Here is a 23,764-nt window from a genome sequence, read left to right as displayed (position 1 = left end):
GTTTGTGACAAGAGACTTGTCAGCAGTGTTGAATGTGCTGAAATAAAGTTCATTTGCGAGCTTGATCCTGATGTTATCTATATCGGCTTGCGTAAAAAGATTGCCAATAGGAGTTCTAGGAGTCCAGTGCTTCATGTACATCACTGAGAAAACACCACAATCATACCTGAAAAGAAAAATGAGAAACAACAATTATGCCACATATCAAAACTGAAAAATAAAAATAGAGAGAAAGAAAAACTTATGCCACATAGAAAGAAAGATACTGTTTGACATACGTGTTATTTTGCTGAGGGACTGCGGGATACACAATGTCGAAATTTTCAAAGTCAATACGCTTCCTCATTATAGGACTCACATATGTGTCCCATAGATTGGTGAAGTTATTAACCTGAAATAACACAGGGGAACAAGAGAAATCATGAAACTCATGGAAAAAACCAAAAAAGGGAATCTAGAGAGGAAACATTAAACCAAAGAAAAAACTTACAATCTGATCACGAATGGCTAGGTGAAAATCTGAGAACTCGCCATATAATGAATCGAGGAAGACAAACAGTCTCTCCTTCAAGCAAACCACAAAGGAAAACCAATGATTGAACCTACAAATAGGGAAGTACAGCTGGCAAAAACAAACAACACATCAGAAAACCTATGTGGGAAAAGCTACACGAGACTAACACACACAAAATATGACTATATAAACTATGATGTTAATCAGCACCTACCATATTGCTCCTCCACATAGGAAAAGCACTATTAGCACCATTGAAAGCATTACCAACAATCTCAGCAACAGTACCATCCAAAATAGTTTCCTAAGTAAGTGAAAAAATAAATTGTAAGTCAAAAAGAAAACAAACTATACAGACAACAGAAATTGCAAGAGAAGTTTATTACTACTTACACCAATATAAGAGAAGAAGAAATGCTTCTTGGAAACGGAAGGGTGGGCTTCATTGAATAGATATCGACAAACACACAAGATCAAGAAATTGTCTACACGAGATTTAAACTGAAGTGAAGAAAGGTTACGATAACTGCAGTAAGCTCTTTCATATCGAATAGCTTCGTACCTACAAGAAATACACAAAGATCAGAATCATAAAAAAAGGGACATACAAAAACCAAAAACATCACTAATAGTAAAACTTACTTGCACCACTCTGGATGACTTGCAATCTGAACCATTGCAAGATGATTACGCCTTTCTTGAGCAGTAACTGAATAATGGTTGACTTGAGGAACATAAGGATCTGAGTTGAATCTACCAGGGACAACTATTCTACGAGGGACATGAGCTGCAGAAGAACTAGTTGTAGGACCACCAAGGGGCTGAAATGATGGGGCACCTTTCAAACATGAAGCAACTTTAGAAAGATGAGCACTAGAAACAACAGGAATGTCTGACAAGATCTCTAATTCTGGGCTATTAGCAACCTGAAAAGTGAGAAGACGAAAGATCAAACAAAGCAAACGCATAAAGAAAAGGAAAAAAATGAAAAACAAAATACAAGCATTAAAAAAGTTAAAACCAATAAATAAATACCTATACCTTGACAGAATTACGATAACTTGTTGCAGGGGCAGCAAAATTGTGCATCTTGTTGTAAGTAACGTCATTTGATCTAGATAGCTCTTGACACCTAGCTGAAAAGTTTGAGCTACCAACTTTTTGGACATCAGATACTGCCTCATTGAGCTGCACATAAAAAAGATAAACAAAGCATGAATAAAATTTCAAAAAACTAGCTAGAAAAAAAGATAAATGCATTACTGAATAGAAAAGATAAATGCATTACAGAAAGTAAATCACCTTCAAAACAGCTTTGGGAGTTTTGTGATTACATCACGAGAACATAAGTCCACGGTGGGAGGGTTCACATAATTGGTTGGCTTTGAATGATCAGAGTGAGCAACATTAACCATAACAATACAGTCCTAGAAGAAACAGAATAAAAAATAATAGAGAAAGAATTAAAAAAAATTAAAAATTAGTACAACACGAAAATAATAAAAAGGAAATACAACAACAAACCTCGTCATTAGGCGAATTGAACGACTTCAGATATCTGTCAGCAACATATTGAGAACACTGGACATCACCCAACTACAGAAAACAAAAAGCCATGAGAAAATCAAACAAATTTGAAAAAGATGAATTTAGATACTAAAATGCAAGAAAAAAAATAGATGAAGTAGAAAAAAATACTAACCTCATTATGGAAATACTGCGACAAGCGAATTGGAAGAAGAGGTGACATGACTCTAAAAGAATTTGTATCTTCAATAGTAGATTTTTCATGAGCATGAACTGGGATGTCATTACAGACATTAGCAGGAGGCTGAATGCCAAGAACACGATTAAGCTCAGCTAAAGATGGAATGCCAAAAGCATTGACATCCTCTTTGTCATCACAATCCTTAGCATGGGCATCTTCACAAAAAGAATAAAAAAAATCAATTCACATAAATACCTGAAATGGAAAAAACATGAAAATAATAACTAAAACAAATACCAGAAAGCAACACGAAAAAATCGACATCAGTGATCTCACATTTAGACTTTGAAGGAGAAATACCTGAAAAATAAGAAAAGAAAACATAACCTAAAAACAGAGCAACTGAAGATACAAAATAGAATAGGGAAACTAATATGCAAAACAAACAAAACAAAAGAGCATATGGAACCTTTAGGTGGTACTGCAGCAATTGAATCTTTCGCTTTATCTTCAGAAAACAAAGTGCATACTGGAACAGGACCTTCTTTTGCAACAGCCTACAAATCAAGAGAAAAAATTGAAAAGATCTGTGACAAGGAATAAAACTGGAAATAAAGCATTCTAAGAAAAGAAGAACATGCGCACCTCATTACGCAGTTTAGCAGGTGTTGAAGAGCTAGATAGCACAACTGGATTATGTAAACCACCAAAGATAACAGCAGGAGGGACAATCGGAGTAACGACCTCTGGAGTGACAGCAGGACGACTCTCTTGCTGGACAACAACCTCTGGAATACCATCAGATTTAGCAATCTCTGGAATACCATCAGATGTAGCAGCCTCTGGAACAACATTAGATTTAGCGACCTCTGGAACAACATCGGATTTAGCAACCTCTGGAATACCATCAGATTTAGCAAAAACCCCATTGGCGATAGCAGAATTGAATGAGACAGACTTATTACCTACAAAAACAAATAAATGACAAGCAGGAAAAGCAATCTAAATAACGCTACAACAACGAAGATAAAAATACAAAAGCTACATGTGACAAAAAAAAGAAAAGATTATGAACTAACCAAAAGAGAATTTGCTCATAGACTGATGCTCGCTTCCAGACACTTTGGGCACAGATGAACTCAACACACATTCCAGAACATTTAAAACAAGAGACTCTGCCCAATCAATGAATATATTAGGCTTGTCGTGGTTTCTAGTCTGAACAAGCTCAATGACTTCCAGAGCACTCTGAACAAGAGACAAAATCAGCAAAAAGCAACAAAAAAAAATCAAAAAAGAACAATCTAACCAGAACAAATACCTGAGATCCAAAGTGAGGACAAATAGTTCTTTGAACTTTCATTGCAAAAGAACCATCAGAAGGACCAATACCAGAACTCTTACTGCCTGTGGATTTTTCAACAGAACCCTGAAACAAAAACAATAGTAAATACACCGGCAAAACATAAAAGTAAAACTGGATGAATAAAAGAAACAATGAACTAAAAATAACACAGAACATGAAAAGAAAAAGAAGATAACCTGCATATTAATTGGAGCACAGAGGTGTTTCAGTGGCCTCTTTCCAAAAGAGCGGCTGTTATTTCGGTCAAGCTCTGCGAATTGCTTGACTTTGTTACCCCTCCATGCAAGAATACAAGGATTCACATCAGGTACAGAGTGAAGCCCAAAGTTCAAATGATCAAGGTAAGCTACCTACAAAAACAAACACATAACAAAACAAAAACAAGTTAGCACTAACCTAAATAATTAACATTCAAAATAAATTAAGGAGAACATAAATAAAAAAAGAAAAAAGAAAACTTACAGCAAAAGCGTAATGGCATCCACCGAAGGTCACTGATCTTTTGGAAGCAACTTTAGTAGCATCCTTGAATTTTTTTATGCTACTCAAAAGCCACTCGTAAACAAAACTAGAAAGATCATAGGCACACACAGACTGACAATCCTGAAAGATGTGGAGGTACTTCGGACTAGGACTAAGACTAGAGTTGGGACAAAGGAAAGTAGAGAAAGCCACAATCATGAAACAAATGAACACGTCCTCATCAGACAAATCAACTTCGGCAGATTTTAGCTTGTTGGCAAAAAAGGACACTGGTGGGATACTGGTAAGATTGAAATGAGAAAGGATAAAATCACGACCAGCTTCAGGATCTGAAACAACGGGCTCACAGTCTACTGGGAGGTCAAGGATGTCATGGATATCATACTTAGTTAAGGGTATGAATTTCCTTTTCAACTGAAACTCAGAAGCAGGAACATCGAACCTAGATGCAAGCCACTTAACTAGCCTAAGAGGAACCCCGGTCCGGACAAAATTAAGAAGACAGCCCATGCCATACTTCTGAATAACACCCTTGTACCTAGAACACAAGCCATCAACAACTGCTGAGAAGAACTTTCCAGAATATCGAGTGAATGTCGCACAAACAGGGTAATCGGAAGATCGTTTCTGCCTCTACAAAAAAATATAACAAAAACTACATTAGAAATCAAAAAACAAAATCGAAGATACAGAGGGGGAATCCCCTAACAAAAGAACATGGAACATAGAACACAAAAAGAAGAGAAAAAGAGACTTACAACATTCATTCTACTAACATAAGACAATTTCCTCTTCAGGAGCTTGACTTTCTACACAAAACAAATACATAAACATCAAACCAACATAAGAAAAAGATAAAAAATAAAAAAAGATAATCATCAAAAATAAAAATGGATCAAACAAAACACTTACATTGTTCACATAGAAATTGTAAAGAGCTTTATCAAGCTCTACATCATCACCAGAACAATCCTGAAAAAAGAAGAAGTTCACACAAATAAACAAATAATATTAATGCATATGAAAAAACTGAGAATGAAAGATAATAAGACAAAGATAACTACCAAAGACATATCATTATCATCAGCAAAATCGTTAGGCACGAAAGGTTCTTTTGAAGAATCAGCACTCTCAACAGAAGAAACTAGCGGGGCATCCTTGGGACAGACTTTCCGTATTCTGCCCATTGAGTTACTAGCTGAAAAGCAAGAGAGGAAATGGGAATCAAATAAAAAGAGTAAAGTGGAAGTGCAAAACCTATGCAAATTAACAGCATTAACCTAATAGATAAAAACAATTCAAAAAAATGGGGTTACAGTCTAGCTACTGTACAAACTACAAAGAAATTATAGGTACATTGAACCAACAGAGCATCAGCTTACATAGCCACAAATTACACTGTAATTAGGGGTAAAATTACACTGTACATTGGATTCCACTGTAATTCCACTGTAATTATTAGAGTAAATACACTGTAAAAAAGTGTGATGTAATTAGGGGTGAAACAGGCATCAGATTCCACTGTAATTCCACTGTAATTATTGGAGTAAATACACTGTAAAAAGTGCACTGTAATTAGGGGTGAAAAATACACTGTGATTAGGGGTGGAAAAACATTGTAAAAACGGGCATCAGATTCCACTGTAATTATTGGAGAAAAATACACTGTAATTGGGAGTGGAAAAACACTGTAAACACGGGCATCATATTCCATTGTAATTCCACCGTAATTATTGGAGTAAATACACAGTAATTAGGAGTGGAAAAACACTGTAAAAAACAGGCATCACATTCCACTGTAATTCCAATGTATTTATTGGAGTAAGTACACTGTAAAAAGTGCACTGTATTTAGGGGTGGAAATACACTGTAATTAGGAGTGGAAAAACACTGTAAAACGGGCATCAGATTCCACTGTAATTATGGGTGTTGTTACACTGTAAAAAGTGTATAATGTGAAAGCGTTACAGTCTAACTACAGAGCCACTACACAACAATTTTGCATCAGAATACAGCAAGAGTTCAGCTAGAAAAAAATTCACCCTGCCCCTTCAGCTAGAAATGATGCCAAAAGGATACACATACACACTAGTTAGGGAGCAAGTTGCACATCAATTAGAACAACATAAAAACACTGGGCAAAAAATACTGCAAAGGGGACAAATAATAACTAAAAAAAGAACAAAGTACAGCAAAGCTATATATGGCGCATAAGGGAGCAGTGAAGATCTACAGCACAAAGCTGCATTGGATATAGGTCAACTGCTAGGGTGAGAAAATACACAGCATAACTTCATGTGCGTACACCTGCAGACCCTGGATCTTACATGCACTCCTATAATGAAAACACTGAAAAATAAGCATGTAAATGATGAAAATGCACAACAAAATGAACAAATACATAGAGATGTTCAGTAAAACACCCGGCATGAACAACAACCTGGGACAAAAATGAGACAAACATGACAACATACTGGGGCTACAACCAGGAACTCCATCTTCACAAACAACCTACGCGATCCGCCGCTCAAAACTAACGCCTACAACGCCTACCTCCACATCAACTGCAGGAAAACTTCCCTCTACGCCTGCCTACACATCATCAACATGCTAAGTATTTCGCGCACGCACCAACAACACGCGGATTTGGTATGCGACCTCAACGACGACACACGGATCGCGGCAAATGAGACTGCACGTGGCGCACACACTCCTACCAAAAATTCACGCACACACCCCGTGGCAGAAATAGAACACCACGACAGCAGCACCCCATGGCAGCAACAACACCCCCCGCGGATCCGCAAAACCAAAAATCACCTAGATCTGCAACTACATGGACACGAAAACCACGGGCGAAAGCGCGAGAGACAGGGACAACGAACCAGAGCAGCCGCGGGCGGCGAGAAACGAGAGGAAGAAGTCAGTATCCCGCCGTCGACAAGCTCGAAATCGCCATGAACGCGAGGAATCGCATCCCCCTCCTCCGCCGCTGGAGCTCTCCGCCTCTACCTTATCGAAATGGAAATGGGGAACGACACCCCGCTCCTAATTCAAAAACGACAAAAGCCAAACAGTGACGGGCAGGGCGGGCGCGCAGCCGAGGAAAACGGGCGGAAAGAGAAAATCGCGCCCGACAAAAAAAACCCGACCCAAAAAACCGCGACCGAGCGTGAATCTCGATGCCAGAACGGACGGACAAAAATTCGAATGACGACGAATTGAAAAATAGCTGACTGTAAAATAGCAAATCTGTTATTTTTTGATGTCATACTTAGATGTGAGATTATCTCACATCTAGATGAGATATAGCCAGACCCTTTCTTCGCCGCCGCCGCCGCCGCTGTAGCGCTCGCTCGTCGTCGTCGCTGCAGGCCGCCCCCGCCACAACTCTTCTGCTCGCTCTGTTGAGGAAGCACCGGAGCTCCATCCCCGCTGCTCCCCCCCAGCCATTTACAACCACACTCCTCGGTGCCCCAAGCTCAAGTCAAGCACCAACAAATTACAGGAACATGCTGACTGAGTCATCTACAGGTGCCCAACTACGATCAAATAACCTACATATAAGATTCCTAGTATTTTCCACTAGTTTCCGGGATAGAGTTCAGATCAAATAACCAACTACGATCATATTTGTCTGTTTAACGGATTCTACCCGTTATGTCCCCGGAGCACGCGCTTGTGAGCAACGCGTCATAATAGAGTGTAAATTCCTCTAATTATGTATATCAACATTAGGGCTGTAATCTAATTATACGATCTAGCTCCTTCCAATCATTAGTGTACCCGGGTAGTCTTTCCAATATAAACAGTATATTGTATTCCACTGATAATCGACCAGCTTCCTTAAGCATATATTACTTAAGTACATTTCAACAAGTGATAATTCCATGATAATCAGATAAAGTAATTCCATGCACAAATACATGTACAATTCCATAATGAGGTATTCTGAATATTAGTAATTCCTATTAATTTGAATATAGTTGCAGGACAAATAATTCCAACAACGTGCGGGAGAGGGTCTCACGATGGGTCCTGTACGACCCGGTCGTATATAATTTTTTTTCCAACCACATGCATGTGTACAGAGTGTGTGCATGCAAGGTTACTTTGGTCCAAAAGTACAACTCCACGTCACGCCTTGGTTTTGGAGCTACAGACCATGCGCACTACATATTGAACCAATGGGAGTATATGACGACAAGGTGCGTCAGGAGAACTAAAAGCGAGGGTGATAGAGTCTGGTTCTGCAGGCCAATAGCAGTATCTATCTACACGCGCTCCCTTCAATGCTTGACGATTGGTGCACCATGTGCCCAGGGACGATTTCAAGGGGGGACGAGGGGGGGCGAGACCCCCCCCCCCCCATCGATCACGTTGCCCCTTGATAGTGATTAGGTATAGCAGTTTTTTTTTGCGTATGCAAACGATTTGTGGCTTGTCTCGCCCCCCCTGTGGTGGCTCCCATAGTCAAAGGCTCAAAGCCCATGAACGACTTATACTATGCAATTAGTAGTAATCCGTGGGAGAGAAGGCCCAAATATCAGTAGAAGGAATAAATAAAAAGCCCACAACGGAAGAGAAGGACCCAGGCTAAAGACGCACGTACTCACGGTAGTTCCATCTCCTCTAATCGCTTCGTTTTCGATCTGCTAGTTCTTGCGATCCGAAACACATGCTCGCTGCAGCCGGCCGCCTTGTAGATCGGCTACCGTCGAGAAGGAAGGCGACAGGGAAGCGCTGCTGCACTGATTCACAGGTCCATTGGCGGGCCGCTCGGATGAGGAAAAATGGTTAGTTTATTTCAGGATTAGATTAGTTTGTGTCTTAGAGATGTAGAACGATAGACATTGAAAACAAGTTAGAATTTTCTAGATTGTCTAATTGTGTTTGTGTAGACTTGAAGAGGAAGATAGCTCAACCAATTCATAAAATTTCCAAGCCAATTGGTTCATGGCTTCATGCTCTCAGCTATGTGAACATGACGTCTTCTATGCTCGATGGTACGACCTCTCTCATCAAGTTCAACTTCAAATCTCTTAAACAAATTGTCTAACATGAATGATCCTTGGTTGATGCACATGAAAATTGGATTAGAATAATATAGGTACTACAGTGTACCTAATTTTGCTAAAAAAACTGATATGCCTTGTCAAAGATGGACAATTTGGTACTCCCTCTGTAAATTAATATAAGAGCGTTTAGATCACTATTTTAGTATTCTAAACGCTCTTATATTAGTTTACGGAGGGAGTAGTTTTCTTCTAGTATTTACATCAATGAAAACATGATTTCAGTGTAGGCCTTTTTTACGGTCTAAATGTTTTATGCCTGGGTCGATTCTCATTAGTCTGTAAAAATTCAAGTGTGGAACTCGCCCCCCTATATTAAATTCCTGGCTCCGTCCCTGCATGTGCCTAGCTATGGGCCGGCGTGATTCTAGCTGAGACGGACAGATCGAGCAAGCTGTACCACAAGATTTTTGGCAGGCCTCGTGACTGAAAAGACGAACGAATTAAGCTAGCCGCAGCATGCATACTGCGTGCGGGAGGAGATGGACCCGGCACGGCACGGGCTCACGACATTGCCACGACCGCCGACCTGCCGCCGTCGAACGTCCATGCGGGCCTGTCCATGCTCAAGCATGTGTGCGTGGTGACACTGACCGCTTTCGTCGGCAGCGCACTGTATCATCTTTCTGCGGCGAATGCACTGTGGCCATTTGCACTGCGCAGCAGCGTCTCAGGCGGCCGACATGGTTGGCTGGCTCGATACGCGACTACGTGCAGACTTCCAACACGTCTCGCTCGTCTCTGTCATCAAGCACAGCTAGCTAGCTAGTAGCACGTGGACGCTGCGTACGTACGTGTCCCTCGCCTGGTGTGCATGCATAACGCAGTGTATCCCCGCATGCTCGAGTAATATACTCCACCCGTGTCGTAATAATTCACGCTCAAACGGATATATTTAGAGGCGTGTCTCATATTAATTTGACGCCAAATATATATATCTAAACATATTTTAGTGCTAGCTAGATACGTTCATGCATTATGATAGATATATCTTAGATGTATTTCAGTGCTACATATATTTCATTGCAATAGATATATCTATTTGAGTCAATTAATATGGAATGAGATAGTAGTATTTTCAACGGCGGAAGGTCTGCCATTTTCACACGAACAATGAAAGACAACTAAAATTCATTGTCAATTTATGAATGAAACTAGAATAAAAACCACAAAGAACAGAAGTACAAACAACAGAAAGAACCCACCACAATCGCCCTAGCTAGACCTCAACCACCATATGACCGGCCCCCCGGGGATAGTGAGAAAGGTCTTAACGTCTCAAGGAGGAGGAAAACGACATCCGTGGATGCATGTTGTCGTCATCGACATAGACCCTGTTGAAAAACAAGCTTTCGATTAGAACCGCGCACGGTCACCTCACCAATCCTCGAGAGTGTCTGTTCGGCAACACCAACAACCTTCATCACTCCTCCGCGCTGAACGAGCATGATTCAGTAAAGAGGAGGTACTGCACACAATGCCTTCGAAGAAAAGGAAGACATCCTTGAGTGCCTTCATCACCATCATCGAAGGATAAGATCTTCGCTGGAGCTTTGAGCCTCTCCACCTAACAAGCCCTTAGATCAACTCTAAGAGAGTCGTCGTGTCGCTATATTGCATGTATGCTTTGGTGCATGCACCATAATGCTTCGGAGGCTAGCAACTTTACGTAAGGCAGAGTCGGGTTTTTGGGCCCTCAAGATATTCAGAGATTTGGACTACTCTCTCTAATAAAAGAAAGCCATTACAAGTACTGGCTGCAAACAGATTCTAGGGTTAATTATGATAGTCCTAGTTGTTGACGACATAGAACTTTTTTCACACCAGTCCTCTTTCTCAAGACGACATAGTGATGTCGCTTCTCCTACTACAAAGATTATGCCAGACTCCATTCTTCTTCATTTTCTTCATGCAAACACTTTGAATGCTTCCAAAATCATATGTTGGCAGCGCGCTCACCACCCTGTTCTTCCATGTGTGTTCATCATCCCCTAGGAGGGTGGTCACTTAGTTCCCTCGCTGCATCAAGAGAAATCTCTTGTCATCCCCTCACAGAAGTAATGGCACTCTCTAAGACATGATTCATCCACCATCGATCCCCCAAAATCACAAACATTTTTCTGTGGGCACGCCGCATTCAACCGAACAAACAAAAACAAGGTGGTCACCACTCCCGTGTCTGATTGGAAAGGCGTCCGAGTTTTGCCGACCGCCAAGACGAAGGAAGAAGAGGATCGGGCGCGACAAGTCGCTGTCTTCTTCGGTCTACTCGTTGAGGATCGTTGCGGCACTGGCGGGGAGAGGCCGGTGTCTACATGGACGGTGATCAAAGGTGCATGGAGTGCAATGACCATTGAAGTTGTGGGATCCAACTACAAACCAACAAATCGGGACCCCTAAGGTTGAGGTGGCGCCCATGCATGGCGACGTCTGCATGGTTCACAAGACGACACCCCGGGTGATGGGGGTGCGACGGGGCCTGGATGATAAAAAAAAGTGGGAGGGAAAAATGGTGTGCTCGTGAGAAATCGTTTTCAGGATGAAGTGCGTTCCAAATACCCCGCAACCATTTTCAAGATTTAATGTGTTCCAAATATCCCGCAACCATTTTCAAGATTTAATGTGTTCCAAATACCCCGCAATCGTTTGTATAGGTGGAGTGCGGTTGAAAACTTGAAATACCCCACAATCATTTTCAGGACGGAGAGCCAGTGACAATCTGCAAAACGCAGCTTGAACCCCATTTGCATCTGCACCGGCAAACCACGTGAAACCGAGAATCCTGCACTGCCACTCATAGGCTCGAGCGGCGCCGCAGAGCCCTCCGGCCGCCGCCGCGGGATCTCGTGTCCGCCAGCGCCCACCTAAACCGAGGTGAAAGCAGGAGCAGGCCCCGCCGCCGCCGGCCGGCTCAGAGGATCACATCACATCACGTCATGCATGACGACGTACCATAAATGGCAAAAACCAAAGTTAAAATGGATGCACGACGGTGCGTGAAAGCGGTCGTCAGTACGTACTGTGCACTCGCCTGCATGCATATGCATGATCCTGTCAGTGCACTGGTAGCAGCCATGCTCTCAACCGCGTGCAGACAGATCGACCGACAGTCCTCGTGAACACGTACGTACCACCCGAGATCAGGCGCTCGCGTTATTTCTGAATTTATTTCAAAGATTCTAGCGATGCGTTTTTAGTAGGAAAAGATGTTCCCATCGATGATGGGACACCTACGATGACTCCGTAAATCTCAAGATGATATGTCGGCTCAGTCTTTCGAAGGTGCTCATAAGGATAAGATGCGTGTGTGTGTATTTATAGAAATGAGTGTATGCGCATATATATGAGCGCTTGCGTCTATATTGCGTTCAAAGAAAATAACAAGATAATTTCCTTGTTGAGATAGATGATATTACATGTGGGCGACTGAAATAACAAACAAGAAAATCTCTTCCCTTCCTTCCTACTTAAAAGAACAGAAGGTTCTCTCGTCCACCTCGTCCTTCGTCCAATCTTACATACCTTCATTTCTTCCTCTCTTTATTGTTTTTACCTCGCCTTTTATTAACTTATCATGTAAAATTAAGTTTTTTGGTAAGCCAATATTAGTTTACAAAATATAAGTATTTATCAAATAAAATCCTAAAACTTATTTACACAATTAAATCACGAATAGGTTATCACAAAAACTTTATTTATTTATAGAATCTGTAAATTACAGGCAAACATACTACAATATTTACACCGGTTGCACACACGGACAATTACCTAGTCGAAGACATATTTTTCTAAGAAATGTTTTTTAAGTTAGAAACATGTATTAAGGGCACTAGTATCCTATATACCCCCTCTGTCCCATAATGTAAGACGTTTTCTGACACTAGTGTAGTGTCAGAAAACGTCTTACATTATGGGACGGGGGGAGTAGTAACTAAGTAGATGACCCTCACTGGACATGGTGTTTTGGCTCCCGAGTGAAAAATAAATTCACAAAACTTTTAAAAATCCCAAATCCTTTGTGGTGAAGGATGCGGAGTTCGTGATGTCCATGCAAAAATTCAGCGCATTTGAACATCTGACGAACTCTCAGCAAAACAGAAAACATTGAGGTATGTGAAAAAGTTTATTGTTTTGGACTGTTTGGAGCTGATTTTTTTGTTGAGAGCTACTTAGATGTCCGAATGAGCTGAAACTTGGCACGAACATCACACATTCAAGCATCTTTCACCATAAATATTCTTAGATTTTTTTGATTTTTTTAGTATTTTATTTGAATTTACTTTTCACAGGGTGTAGATAAGCTCGGTAGCTGAATTGGATATTCGACCATCACTTCTCTACTGCAAAAAGCAGACGATCCTCATTGACCTATTTCTTTCAACATGCACATGTGTCATCTCAATCCTCGTAATTTATTTCTCTCAATAAGCACACATGCCACATCGACGTGCAAAATGAACGGAAAATACCCATATCGAAATGCAAACATGCATTCTAAAAAAAGCAAATACAAACATGCATGTGAAAAGGACCATTTTCAACAATTAAAACAAATTACATACATTATTTGTTCCAGCTCTCATATTATTCATTCATATATTGATGTTTCAAACCATAAAGTCTCATAAAAAATAATCTCCGCAACTGCGTGCGCGTGAAGTATCTTCTGGTTACTCTACAACAATAAAGACTCAAACAAATTATGACAAAACCACATAAATTGCACATTTTCACAATATACAACAACAAGCATTTAACAATGCAAATTTCCAGACAATAGTACGATTTGCACATATATTTGCACATATATTTCGTCTTATCTCATGTTGATGCGATACGTCGCACACACGACACGAGCGCGTCGAAGCTTAATTGCATCAATCGTTGGTATGGTGAGGAACACAAACACTGGTAAGCGCACACAAGAATGACCACGTACATACATACATCACACATGTGTGCACATACCACAGGCCGCACACCCAGCATGCACGCACGCACGCGGGAGCGCGTGCACACACACACTAACATACACATGCACACACAAAGCAAAAAAAAAAAAAAAGGCACACACGCACGCACAACACACACATAGACTCACGAGAGAATATAAGGTGATACAGGAGTTTAGGTGTTCTTTGAATTCTTACTCATGATGCCAGATCAAGATTTACCTAGTTTGGGTATGCAGAATGTTCATGAATTGATTGCCATAACCACTTGATAGTGGGATAGACGTAAGCTGGTTCATGAAGGAAAGTCTCAATCTACAATCCAGGTGTCTATATGGGATTTATGCTATAACGGCAAATTTTGACAATGCTTAGTCCCCTAATGCAATAATTTTTTTTTGAGGTGAACCTAATGCTATAAGTAAAAAATGGGGTGGAGCAGACCTCCTATGGGTTTTGTCAAGTTAAATGTAGACGTTTCCACTAGTAGAAAAAAGGTCAAATGTGAAGCACATTAGTGCCGGTTTAATTTTGAGCCGTCACTAATGTGTCCATTAGTGCAGGTTCCAACGGCTAGCTGGCCGCTCTCATTAGTACCGGTTCGTAGCGAACCTTTAGCACCGGTTCGTGCCATGAACCGGTACTAAAGTGAGTGGTAGCAGGATGTTGTCAGTCTAGGGCCCCTCTAGCACCTTTAGTACCGGTTTGTGTTACGAACCGGTACTAAAGGTTATCCTACATAAACCCTTCATCCACCCGAGCTCGCTCTGTTCTTCCCCTTTCCCCTCTCCTCCTCTGTTCTTCCCCTCTTCCTTGAGCTCATCACACATTTTGCCCAAAATTTATCAAAATTTGAAGGCCCCCATCCATTCAAATGATTACAAAGGTTAGAAACTTTGTCCTTTCATCTCTCATTGCTAGATTAGCTCTTGCAATGCTTTGTATAGTGATTAATTTGTGAGTTTAGTAATTTGGGAGGAATTACATGTGCTAGTATTTGATTTATATGCAATTTGAGGTCAAAAATAACACTTAGTTTGCATACGTAGGTGTGGTTTACTTAGTGCCTTCTAAATCTCCGTCGTAACCACCGTCGATCGCCCGCACCGTCCCGTCGCCGGCACCACCTTGTGGTGAGGCTCTTGTTCATGAATGTTTTACATTACCAAATTGATGATTGTGTGATTTGGATATATAGTTACTCGTATAATTATCTTACCCGTACGTTGTTTCTTATACATAGTGTCATGGTTTTGATATCCGTCCCCGTCGGCCCTCGTCCTTGTTATGATTCGGATGTGGTATATTCTGTTTTCAAACTAGTTGTTGCATTTCGTGTTTATGACAAATTATGCCCATCAAGTTGACAGATATTTTTATCTAGGTGGTATGTGAACCAGAAATTCCAACTGACCGTATTGTCGAGAGGTTGAATTTAGTTGAAAGAGAAAACGAGTATTTGAAAGAAAAATTAAAAAGAATTGAGGGGGAGAAGATGGAATTGGAGTTGCATGTTGCCGATGTCGTCGATGATCACAAGATCAAGATGGAGAAAATGCGCTTGAAGATTAGAAAGAATAGAAAATATGCCATTGATAGTGAGGATTGGTATCATTATGTTGTTGAATCAATTATTACTTTAGTTGCAATCTTCATCGCATTTGTTGTTGCATTTAAATGCTTTGGCTAGAGAGTTATTTGTTTGTTGCATTTAAGTGTTGTATGAACTATATATATGTATGAACTTTATGTATGAACTTGTATTAATTTGGTCTTTTCAGTGTTGTGTAATGAAGATGAGCCGACAATGGATGTATGATGACCGATGCTCTCCCGAGTTCATTAATGGCGTGCATACTTTTCTGCTTGTCGCCGAGGCAAACAAGCGGGCAGATGGTTTTATGCCTTGTCCATGTGCTGGCTGTAAGAATGGTCACAATTACTCTACGTCAAGAACCATTCGCGTCCACCTATTTGAGTCCGGTTTCATGCCCCACTAGAATGTTTGAACCAAGCACGGAGAAAGAGGGGTTATGATGGAAGACAATGAAGAAGAAGAGGATGACAACAGCTATCCTGGCCATGAGTTCCCTTAATACTATGATACAACAATGGGGGAAGAAGCTGAGCCGGTAATGCGGGGAGAAGCTGAAGAAGAGGCATCAGATGAGCCCGCTGATGATCTAGGTCAGGCCATTGCCGATGCAAAGAAAACTACGCAAGTGATTTGGAGAAGAAGAAGTTGCAACACATGTTAGAGGATCACAAGAAATTGTTGTACCCGAATTGCGAAGCTGATAAAAAAAAGTCGGGCACCACACTGGAATTGCTGCAATGGAAGGTAGAGAATGGTGTATCTGACAAGGGATTTGGAAAGTTACTGGTAATGATAAAGAATATGCTTCCAAAGGACAATAAATTGCCCGAGAGTACGTATGAAGCAAAGCAGGTTGTCTGCCCTCTAGGGTTAGAGGTGCAGAAGATACATGCTGCCCTAATGACTGCATCCTCTTGAAGGAAATATGCCCTAGAGGCAATAATAAAGTTATTATTTATTTCCTTATTTCATGATAAATGTTTATTATTCATGCTAGAATTGTATTAACCGGAAACATGATACATGTGTGAATACATAGACAAACATATAGTCACTAGTATGCCTCTACTTGACTAGCTCGTTGAATCAAAGATGGTTAAGTTTCCTAGTCATAGACATGAGTTGTCATTTGATTAATAGGATCACATCAGTAGGAGAATGATGTGATTGACATGACCCATTCCGTTAGCCTAGCACTTGATCATTTAGTATGTTGCTATTGCTTTCTTCATGACTTATACATGTTCTTGTAACTATGAGATTATGCAACTCCCATTTACCGAAGGAACACTTTGGGTGCTACCAAACGTCACAACGTAACTGGGTGATTATAAAGGAGTACTACAGGTGTCTCCAAAGGTACATGTTGGGTTGGCGTATTTCGAGATTAGGATTTTTCACTCTGATTGTCGGAAAGGTATCTCTGGGGCCTCTCGGTAATGCACATCACTATAAGCCTTGCAAGCAATGTAGCTAATGAGTTAGTTACGGAATGATGCATTACGTAACGAGTAAAGAGACTTGCCAGTAACGAGATTGAACTAGGTATTAGATACCGACGATCGAATCTCGGGCAAGTAACATACCGATGACAAAGGGAACAACGTATGTTGTTATGCGGTTTGACCGATAAAGATCTTCGTAGAATATGTAGGAGCCAATATGGGCATCCAGGTTCCGCTATTGGTTATTGAACAAGAATAGTTCTAGGTCATGTTTACATAGTTCTCGAACCCGTAGGGTCCGCACGCTTAAGGTTTCGGTGACAGTTTTATTATGAGTTTATAAGTTTTGATGCACCAAAGGAGTTCGGAGTCCCGGATGAGATCGGGGACATGACGAGGAGTCTCGAAATGGTCGAGACGTAAAGATTGATATATTGAACGACTATATTCGGAGTTCGGAAAGGTTCCGAGCGATTCGACTATTTTTCGGAGTACCGGAGAGTTACAGGAATTCGCCGGGGAGTATATGGGCCTTATTGGGCCATACGGGAATAGAGGAGAGAGGCCGAAAGGAAGGAGGCGCGCAGCCCCCCTCTGGTCCGAATTGGACAAGGGGTGCGGCCCCCCTTTCCTTCCTCCTCTCCCCCTCTTTCCCCCCTTCTCCTACTCCAACAAGGAAGGAGGGAGTCTTACTCCCGGTGGGAGTAGGACTCCCCTTGGCGCGCCCCTCCTAGGCCGGCCGCCCCCTCCCCCCTTGCTCCTTTATATACGGGGGCAGGGGGCACCCCATGGAACACAACTTGATCTACGGATCGTTCCTTAGCCGTGATCGGTGCACCCCTCCACCATATTCCACCTCGGTCATATCGTCGCGGAGTTTAGGCGAAGCCCTGCGCCGGTAGAGCACCATCATCGTCACCACGCCGTCGTGCTGACGGAACTCATCCCCGAAGCTTTGCTGGATCGGAGCCCGGGGATCATCATCGAGCTGAACGTGTGCTGAACTCGGAGGTGCCGTACGTTCGATGCTTGGATCGGTCAGATCGTGAAGACGTATGACTACATCAACCGCGTTGTGCTAACGCTTCCGCTTACGGTCTACCAGGGTACGTGGACAACACTCTCCCCTCTCGTTGCTATGCCATCACCATGATCTTGCTTGTACGTAGGAAGATTTTTGAAATTACTACGTTCCCCAACACCTCTACCGCGGTGAGTACGAGGATTTGAACGCTTGCCTGGTATGCGGTGCATTGCGTTATAAGATCAGTCGCGATGACCCTGATGATGTCGAGGGCGAGCGCCCCAGGAAGAAGATTCCTGCCAAGGTGATGTAGTATGCTGCTTAATACCACGGTTGAAACGTTTGTTCCAAAACAAAGGGCATGCGAAGGCGATGCGATGGCACGGAGAAGATCGTAAGAAATACGAAAAGTTGAGAGTACCCGCTGACGGGTCGCAGTGGAGACAAATCGAGAGAAAGTACATGGAGGAGTTTGCAGGTGACCAAGGAACGTATGGTTTGGTCTAAGTGCAGATGGCATTAATCCTTTTGGGGAGCAGAGCAGCAACCATAGCACGTGGCTTGTGACTCAATGTTTGTATAACCTTTCTCCTTGGTTGTGCATGAAGCGGAAGTTCATTATGATGCCAGTGCTCATTCAAGGCCTTAAGCAACCCGGCAACGACATTGATGTGTACCTAAGGCCATTAGTTGAAGAACTATTACAGTTGTGGAATGGAAAAGATGTACGTGCGTGGGATGGGCACAAACATGAAGAATTTGACCTAAAGGCGTTGCTATCGTGACCATCAATGATTGGTCTGCTCTCAGTAACCTTTCAGGACAGACAAACAAGGGATACCGCAGATGCACGCACTATTTGGATGATACGGACAATATATATTTGGATAGTTGTAGGAAGAATGTGTACCTGGGACATCGTCCATTTCTTCCGAGCAGGCATCCCGTAAGAAAGAAAGGCAAGCATTTCGAAGGTGAGCCGGATCACCGGACGAAGCCTCGCCACCGTACTGGTGCTGATGTACATGGTATGGTCAAGGATTTGAAGGTAATTGTTGAAAAGGGTCCTGGCGGACAACCTGTTCCGAAGGACGCTGACGAACGCGCACCCATGTGGAAGAAGAAATCTATATTTTGGGACCTACCATATTGGAAAGACCTAGAGGTCCGCTCCGCAATCGACGTGATGCACGTGACGAAGAATCTTTGCATGACCCTGCTTGGCTTCTTGGGCGTGTATGGGAAGACAAAAGATACACCAGAGGCACGGTAGGACTAGCAACGTATGCACGGGAAAGACGGCATACATCAGGGTCAGGCCAGCTACGCTCTTACCAAAGAAGAAACGGAAATCTTTTTGAATGCCTGCTCAGTATGAAGGTACCGCCTGACTTCTGGTCGAATATAAAGGGAATAATAAATATGGCAGAGAAAAAGTTTCAGAACCTAAAGTCTCATGACTGCCACGTGATTATGACGCAACTGCTTTCGGTTGCATTTAGGGGGCTTCTACCCGAAAACGTTCGATTAGCCATTGTGAAGCTATGTGCATTCCTTAATGCAATCTCTCAGAAGGTAATCGATACAGAAATCATACCACGTTTGCTTGTACCACCCATTCATTTATGTCGCGTCATCCACTAGCCTCGCCACGATCCGCAACTCGTCTCTCTGCCGTTGTCAACCTCTCGCGCTCTCGCTGCACAAATGGCCACAGCGAGCGCGGTGCAACAAAATAAACTGATTAGGCGATGAAAGTGGTCAGTACGTACGTGTACTCAACTGCCATTGTACATGCAGAACCAGGCGGAGCGCGCCCATGCCCGAGTACGAAGAGGGTGAGCGCGCCCATGCCCGGGTACGAAGAGGGTCACATGCATGTTCAAGGTAGCTAGCACCTCTCCTGTCCCTGGCGGCTGGAACCCTAGCCGCCGCCAGGAGAGCCCAATCTTCCAGCGCCGTCCTCCGGCGGCTCCCCTCCGCCGGCGACCTCGGTCGTCGATGGTGAGCGGGTCGCCGGATCAATGCGTCTGGATCGCTTTTACTCCCTCGTAGTCTAGGTTTTTAGGTTGTTCATCGTCTTTGCTTCCGCGGCGACGATGACAGCGCTGAATAAAGATTCTTCGGATCCTTCCTTGACAAGGCCATCAGTCCTATGGTTGAGGATGGATTTGGAAACCAGTTCTGTTCAAACAAGGATAGTGTGGCGGCGGCGGCATCCTCATGGTGGAGTTGTGTCGTCGGGCTCCACCGTTGCGACGGCGTTTGCTCCAACATCGGCGCGGAGCTTGGGAGGTAGTCCAGGAGCGGATACAGATTGTGGTCTGCATCGATGATATCTGGAAGACGGAACTTGTGTTGGGTTCGTGGTTCGTGGATGACAGGTATGGTTTCCTTTTGCGGCGTCTTAGTCGTGGTGGGGTGCCAGATCTAGAGTTCGATGGCGTGTTCGGGGTGTTGCCCCGGTTTGATTCCTTCAACTGTAAGGACTTCACTTTTGGTGAGCCACCTTGAAGGTCCGCAAAAGCTGCATATCAGCGATGGAGTCACGTTGAGCTCGGATGAGAAGGTGATCCATCATCCTTTTCTTCGGTGGCTGCTGTCGTGGTGCCGGAGGCAGGTGATGGGCGTTGATTTCAAGCTCAGAGATGTTCTGCTATCTTTTTAGTTTTGTCATGTCGGTTCTTACGTGACTTGTACTTTAATCTTTATGATATAAATGAGACACGTGTTATCATGAAAAAAAAGGTCACATACATACTGACACGACACGTACGTATCCGGTACCCTGGCTCCCTGCCATGAATCGGGCACATGCATGCGCCCTCCGCAGCACTACGTCCAGGATTCAAGGGAGCTCCTGTCGACATCCATATAATTGCACCAGCAACTGTCCTCTCCTTGCCGCCCCGGGAACACAAAAATTTTATAGTTATGTTCCCGAAAGAAAGTACTAGTATGTACTCCTGCTACTCGGCATTAATAAGTGTGTTGTATGCAGGCACGCCGACGTGTAGTATTACTAGAAAAACAACGGCATTGCAAGAGATAGCATCTTTATGATCTTTGGAATGCTCATTTTGGCCGGTGCCAACCAGCGTAGCATCGGTCGCTGCCTAGGGCTATCGGGCGGGGAGGTCGTGAAGGTGGTTGGCCGATCGATGATGGCGAGACGTCGTACACAATCAATCATACTGGTCTCCGGTGTCAATCGAAATTGCTCTGCATACGATAGTTTTTCGTCGGACACATGTACGACCAAACAGTAAAACTTGATGCATGTTGTGGCCCACAAACTGAATTGTCTTGGAATGTCTCTAATTGTATGAGTGTGGGATGAAAATTCATCGTACGTATAGCAGGGTTGCTTATTCTGGGACGTAGCTAGAGAGCGCCGCAGCGTTCGTTAATTGTCCAGAGCGCATCCTCTATATTAGGAAAATGATGTGACATGTCATCTTAGCCTATCAAAAAAGAAAAAAAATGAAGTCTCACATCGTCAGGTTACCTCGACTGAGAGACCACGTGCAATTATTTGTGGTTTCAATTTTTTTTAAATCATAACTTTTGATTCGAGTTTTGAAATTTAGATCCGATTTCACTATTGGGTTTCTCGCGACGAGTTCTTCAAAATTAGATCTCATATGAGTAGGTTTCGACAAACTTTTTTTCTGAACAACTTTGTGTGCTGCAGAGGCAACTTCAGTGCTATAGGAAAGCAACTCCTTTTTTTTCCTTTACCTACCAGCAGAGGATCCTTCTAAGTTGGTTACCATAACTACCAATTAACTAACTTTACCTCTAAATTTCACACCATAAGGACACTCAATCACGCCAAATGTCGGGATCGGCCTCTCCAGACACCTTTAACCATCCAATGATGGTCACCTAATTTCTTTGAAAAACTCCGTATGTCCGAAATACTCCAAATCGAACAACGAGGCGGCGTTCTCAAGGCCCCTCAGCCTCCATTGCTCCCTCCGACATCAAGTTGGATCCCATCTCCCACTAGTAGAAAACAGGGCATACGTCCGGGCCAGATAAGCCCATTAGTCCCGGTTGGCTCAAGAACCGGTGCCAATGGGCCCATTAGTCCCGGTTCGTGAGGCCAGGGGCCTGCCGGGCCTCATGGGGTCATTGGTCCCGGTTCGTCTGGCCCCTTTGGTCCCGGTTGGCGGCACGAACCGGGACCAATAGACCCCGCTCCTGGCCCAACACCACTCGTACCGGTTTGTCGCCTGAACCGGCACCAAAGCGTCATCTTTCGGGCCGGGTCAGGCCACAAACCCGTACCAATCCTGCCAGGGGAGAGGGCAAAAAGAATTTTCATAAAATAAATAAAAAAGCAAAAAAAGAAAAGAAAATAAATAAGTAGAAACAAAATAAAATAAATAATTAGAAACAGAAAAAACTTTAATAAATAAGTAGAAACAAAATAAACTTCAATAATGTAAAATAAATAAACTATAATAAAATATAAAACCTCTAGTATTATTGAAACTAAAATTATATCTCGAATGCTTTTTGTAACAGACAAGTTTCCGTATGAAACCCTGATATCTCGAATGTTGCATTTTGAACACACAAGAAGTCCGGAGTTGTAATAAGTTATTGAAAAAAGGCGCAATGCCCACCTGCACGTTGCTTAGCTTCAGGCCTTGAGGAAATCGTGTAGACTGCACGGAGCTATGTTCCTCAAGGCTTGAAGCTAAGCAACGTGTAGGTGAGCACTGCGCCTTCCCTTCATCGTCTCTGCACTCAGGGCTTATAAACTGCTGCGAGTGCCTCTCGCTTGGCGAGGTGGGACTAAAAAACAGCTGCAGAAAGAATCAACTAAAAAACTCTTTTACCAGTTCATGCCACGAACCGGTACTAAAGGTGCTCGTGGGGCCCCAGCCTTAGAACCGGTACCAAATAAAATGCCTTTGTAACAGCCTTAGAACTGGTACTAAAAGAATCAACTAAAAACTTTTATAAACCTCTAGTATTATTGAAACTAAAATTATATAAAATTTATGCAACTAAAAAGAAAAATAATTTTCATAAAATAAATACAAAAAGCAAAAAAGAAAACAAAAAGGGAATGTTTTGTTGAAAGTAGAAAAAAAATATAAAAAATACAAAAAGAAAGCATAAAATAAATAAGTAGAAACAAAATAAAATAAACTATCATAAAAGAAAATAAATAAACCTTAATAAAATTAATAAAAGTAGCAAAAGTAAGTATTTTGTTGTAAGTAGAAAAAAAAGTACCAAAGAAAACAAAAGAATGGGAAAAATAAAAAAATTGCCACCTACTGGGCCACCACGGCCTGAATACGACTAGAAACCAACCCATGGGCCAGGATTTAGAACCACAGACGGCCCAGTAGGCCCACAAGCAAGTATAACGTGTGTAGGCCCGAAAGCCTGCATTTCAGAGGAGGTGGAGATGGTAGCGGGAGTGGGGCTTATAAACCACTCTCGATCACCCTCAACTAGCGAGGTGGGAATAAACTTCCGTGCCGCGACCCGGGTAGCACAGGGCCTTTGGTCTCGGTTGATGGCACCAACCGAGACTAAAGGGGTGCATTGGTCCCGGTTCGTACCACGAACCGGGA

At 42.7% G+C, this 23,764-nt stretch overlaps 2 protein-coding genes across 2 annotated transcripts in view; one reads left to right on the top strand and one right to left on the bottom strand.

The window, feature by feature from the left end:
- LOC119366277 overlaps nt 1-23,764 on the top strand; it is a 67,987-nt gene that overhangs the window by 20,822 nt on the left and 23,401 nt on the right. The window lies entirely within an intron of this gene.
- Nucleotides 1,571-7,109, bottom strand: LOC119366279. The gene is made up of 15 exons (XM_037631987.1): nt 6,957-7,109; nt 5,136-5,269; nt 4,984-5,043; nt 4,830-4,880; nt 4,051-4,704; nt 3,765-3,938; nt 3,544-3,651; nt 3,302-3,470; nt 2,868-3,187; nt 2,692-2,779; nt 2,520-2,582; nt 2,217-2,437; nt 2,039-2,110; nt 1,817-1,941; nt 1,571-1,702 (listed from the first exon to the last, which is right to left on the bottom strand). Exons 2-14 carry the CDS (start codon nt 5,256-5,258, stop codon nt 1,819-1,821), a joined length of 2,226 nt encoding a protein of 741 aa, XP_037487884.1. The 5' UTR covers nt 5,259-5,269; nt 6,957-7,109; the 3' UTR covers nt 1,571-1,702; nt 1,817-1,818.

Source organism: Triticum dicoccoides, chromosome 2B, assembly GCF_002162155.2.
Source record: "Triticum dicoccoides isolate Atlit2015 ecotype Zavitan chromosome 2B, WEW_v2.0, whole genome shotgun sequence".
In the NCBI taxonomy this organism is placed as follows: Eukaryota; Viridiplantae; Streptophyta; class Magnoliopsida; order Poales; family Poaceae; genus Triticum; species Triticum dicoccoides.
The sequence above is the reverse complement of the archived record's forward strand: the minus strand, read 5'-3'. Positions and strand labels throughout refer to the sequence as shown.

Bases quoted from the DNA above. Each gene is read 5' to 3' on its own strand.
- LOC119366279 (XM_037631987.1), bottom strand. From the start codon at position 5,258: ATGGGCAGAATACGGAAAGTCTGTCCCAAGGATGCCCCGCTAGTTTCT. The intron at 4,705-4,829 runs GTAAGTCTCTTT...ATTTTTTTGTAG, and splicing joins ATGTTAGTAGAATGAATGTT to AGGCAGAAACGATCTTCCGA. The intron at 3,188-3,301 runs GTTAGTTCATAA...TTGTTTTTGTAG, and splicing joins TATGAGCAAATTCTCTTTTG to GTAATAAGTCTGTCTCATTC.